The sequence below is a fragment of the Echinops telfairi genome, unplaced genomic scaffold, assembly GCF_000313985.2.
Source record: "Echinops telfairi isolate 266 unplaced genomic scaffold, ASM31398v2 ScPeMD7_7414;HRSCAF=8452, whole genome shotgun sequence".
Taxonomy (NCBI): Eukaryota; Metazoa; Chordata; class Mammalia; order Afrosoricida; family Tenrecidae; genus Echinops; species Echinops telfairi.
The window spans coordinates 584635-588605 of NW_022111314.1; the positions used below are offsets into that span (position 1 = coordinate 584635).

The 3971-nt window shown below is 65.0% G+C and overlaps 1 protein-coding gene across 2 annotated transcripts in view; it reads left to right on the top strand.

The window, feature by feature from the left end:
• CHRNA4 (cholinergic receptor nicotinic alpha 4 subunit) overlaps window positions 1-3916 on the top strand; it is an 8940-nt gene extending 5024 nt beyond the window's left edge. Inside the window, exons 4-5 of one of the 2 annotated variants that reach the window (XM_004716039.2) lie at window positions 236-1547; window positions 2916-3916. In XM_004716039.2, coding sequence (XP_004716096.2) covers window positions 236-1547; window positions 2916-3041 — 1438 coding nt within the window. In that variant the 3' untranslated portion in view covers window positions 3042-3916. The remainder of the gene's footprint in view (window positions 1-235; window positions 1548-2915) is intronic. The other variant, XM_045296946.1, reaches the window with a different exon arrangement.
• Window positions 3917-3971: the final 55 nt, after the last annotated feature.

Here is a 3971-nt window from a genome sequence, read left to right on the forward strand (position 1 = left end):
ATGTGGTTGAGTGAGAGCCCGCGAGCCCTCCACGAGGCTCCTGGCAGGGAGGTAAATTGAGGCACAGAGTTTAGTCAGATGCACACTGTGTGGGGACAGCTTGCCTCTGTCCACTCACCGGTGAGGTGAGCATGCTCGGGGTGCAGGGAAGTGGGGCTTTGGCGGGGGTGGGGGCATTCAGGCTGCAGGCGGCCCTGGTGGGCCTGACTCCTGGCTTCCACTCTCCGCTGCCCAGTGCAGACGGGGACTTCGCAGTGACGCACCTGACCAAGGCCCATCTCTTCCACGACGGGCGGATCCAGTGGGCGCCCCCGGCCATCTACAAGAGCTCATGCAGCATCGACGTGACTTTCTTCCCCTTCGACCAGCAGAACTGCACCATGAAGTTTGGGTCCTGGACCTACGACAAGGCCAAGATCGACCTGGTGAGTGTGCACCCGCGGGTGGACCGGCTGGACTACTGGGAGAGCGGCGAGTGGGTCCTGGTGGACGCCGTGGGCAGCTACCACACCAGGAAGTATGAGTGCTGCGCTGAGGTCTACCCCGACATCACGTATGCCTTCATCATCCGCCGGCTGCCCCTCTTCTACACCATCAACCTGCTCATCCCCTGCCTGCTCATCTCCTGCCTCACGGTGCTGGTCTTCTACCTGCCCTCCGACTGCGGCGAGAAGGTCACGCTCTGCATCTCCGTGCTGCTCTCGCTGACCGTCTTCCTGCTGCTCATCACCGAGATCATCCCGTCCACCTCGCTGGTCATCCCGCTCATCGGCGAGTACCTGCTCTTCACCATGGTCTTCGTCACGCTCTCCATCATCATCACCGTCTTCGTGCTCAACGTGCACCACCGGTCCCCGCGCACCCACGCCATGCCCGCCTGGGTGCGCAGGGTCTTCCTGGACATCGTGCCCCGCCTGCTGCTCATGAAGCGGCCCTCCGTGGTCAAGGACAACTGCCGGCGGCTCATTGAGTCCATGCACAAGATGGCCAGCGCCCCACACTTCTGGCCTGAGCCCGAGGGCCAGCCCGGCTTCCTGAGCCGGGACCCGTCGCTGGATGCGTCCTTCTACGTCCCGTTGGGCGAGCCGCTCAAGCAGCCCTGGGAGCAGCCCCCCACACTCACGCAGCCCGAGGAGTCCGGGAAGCCCGGCGCCGGCCCTCCACCCGGCCCCGCGGAAGACGCTGGGCTGGTCAAGGCCAAGTCCCTGAGCGAGCAGCTCATGCCCGGGGCCCGTGAGGCGGACGACAGCAGCATACGGTGCCGATCCCGAAGCATCCAGTACAGCGTCGTCCGAGACGAGGCGTCCACCCAGGCCAATGGCCAGGCGGCCAGCTCCCCAGGCCCCACGCACCCTGCTGAGCCCGCCGTCTCCCAGCAGCCCTCGCCTTGCAGGTGCAAATGCAAGGAGCCGGCGGCAGCCTCTCCCTCCGCCACCCTCACAGCCAAAGTACCCCACCACCCCGCCCTGTCGCCGGCTCTGGCCCGGGCCGTGGAGGGGGTCCAGTACATCGCTGACCACCTGAAGGCTGAGGACACCGACTTCTCGGTAAGTCCAGCGTGGTCTCGCCCCCCCACCCCCCCGGGGGTGGGGTGGCGGCGGATGGATTGAGGCTGTGCCACAGGCCTGCTGCCTCAGGCCCACAGTGGCCACGCATCCAGGGCAGAGTTAGGAGGGCACTGTGAGCCTCTAGCGGGCATCACTGCCACGTTGATGGTGACACCAGGTTCAGGCCACACTGAGCCATTCTGAGTGTCCCTTGGCCACAGGGAGTGTCCTCATGGACAGAGCTTGTGTGGCAGGGAGGGCTGCCCCCACTTCCCCAAATCCCACGAGGCCTCAGAGGCATCCCAGCCTGTGGGCACTGGCGGGGTGGGGGCCTGGCAGCAGGGAGCAAGGCTGAGGGGGGAAAGACAGGTCTACATTGAGAGAGGGGAGAACCTACCCCAGCTGTGGGATCACAGTTTTAGGGTCCTCAGAGGGGCCCCCATGACCCAGCATGTCTGGGGGTGCCAGTGTGGGGGGTGTCACCACACGTCCCTGACATGAGAAGTCTGTGAGCAGCTGCATAGGGGGTGGGGGAGGTGGGCACATCTATTCAGGTGTGTAATCTAAACCTCAGGGCGACCAGAAGGCAGAGATACGGGGGAGGGATGTCTCCCCCTTCCTCCTCCCTGTACCCCTCCTGTCCGTTCTCCCCCCTCCCCCACACCCGCCGCCGCCGGCCATGACTGCGCTGTGCAGACCTGGCTCTGGCCCTGGCCCAGGCCCTGGCTCACCGGCCCTGAGGGCGGTGCTGACTTCACAGGAAGGGCCTCAGGCCGAGGCTTTGGTCGGTGATGCTCCATCCAGGGCAGCTAGAGGATCAGAGGCAGAGGGAAAGTACCAGGCTCCAGGCAGCCACCTGGCCAGACAGTGAGGTCCAGCAGGCCCCCACCCCCTTCAATAAGCACACCGATTCCATGTGGCTTAAAACCTCTGGGAGGGGCATCCAGGGTGATGGGAAAACCCAGCCCCAGACCCTCACTGGCAGCTTAGCTTCCCCTGGCCTAGCCCTTGGACCCCCCCTTGTCCGTGGTGGCCAGAGCCCATCTGGTCACTCATGGTAGACAGCCCTGCCCACCTAGGATAGCCCTGACAGACGCCCCCAACACCCATCTGCAGAATCATAGTCTCTCTGGCGCCTCCTCAAACCTTTAAGATGTGGTCCTGGCCCCTCAGAGGACACTGTCCTCCTGCCTCACCTGGGCACAGGCAAGTGGGTGGGGGGCAGCATCCCTGGGGCCACGGGGTTCCTCCACCCGCCGTCGGATGGTCCTGGCCCCTCCCGTGGAGTGCTCCTGCCCCCACAGCACTGCTTCCAGAGGGTGCTCTGGTGACTACCTGGTGACCTCTGGGTGGCTTCCTGTCCCGCAGGTGAAGGAGGACTGGAAGTACGTGGCCATGGTCATCGACCGCATCTTCCTCTGGGTGTTCGTGCTTGTCTGTCTGCTGGGCACCATCGGCCTCTTCCTGCCCCCCTGGCTGGCCGGCATGATCTAGGATGCTTGCTGGACACCACCTGCTGTCTGCTGACCCCCAGGCCCGGGGGCCATCTGCCACATCACTCATCTCCACTCCACACCAGGCCAGCCTCGGGGCACAGGGCCCGTGAGGGCGGGCAGCCTGACCCCTGGAGCTCGGTGACAGTGACCTCCTACCTCTCAGGCCAGGCCCCGGTGGCCTGGAGCCCCTGCTGGTCCTGGCCACATGGATCCTGACCAGGTGTCCCTTGTGCCTGGGTTCCAGGGCCTGAGGCACCTGCATCGTGGCTGGTATCTCTCCAACACCTCCCAGCCAGCCCCCACCCTCTTCTGCAGCCCTTCCCCGCTTCTCCCGCAGCCCGGCCCCCACCCTCTCCTGCAGCCCGGCCCCACTCTCCTGCAGCCTAGCCTCCTCCTCCCGCAGCCCAGCCCTTCAGTGAGTTGGTCCTATTGGTTTGTGGGGCTCCTCAGTCAAAATTTAACTTTATGCTGAGGATCCTGCAGACAAGGTTGTGAACTGGCTGTCATGCAGGGAGAGCCCCCACCCAAGCCCACCCATGGGGAAGGACCCTCATCCTAGGGCAGGGAGATGCCACCCCTCCAGGACCCCAGGGTGCTGTGGACAGGGTCAGCAGTAGGCACCTGAGGGAGACTGGAGAACAGAGGCTGGACCCTGAGGCCCAGGCCCCCCGTCTGTCCCCAACATCCACGTCCCCCACTCCATCTTCACCTTCCAGAGAACCAGGCCTGAGACGCAGGAGGGACTGCCCGTCTCAGTGGAGGTGTGGCCAGAGGGCGGAGCCTGAGGGCCACCTGCCCATGTGGACTTGGGGAGCCCTGAGGCACAGCCCCATGGATTTTAGAATGCCCTCCCTAACCTCCATCTCCATGGCCAGCAGTCGGGGGGGGGGGGGGGGGAGCAGCGGAGGGGATAGCCCTCCCGGGGAGG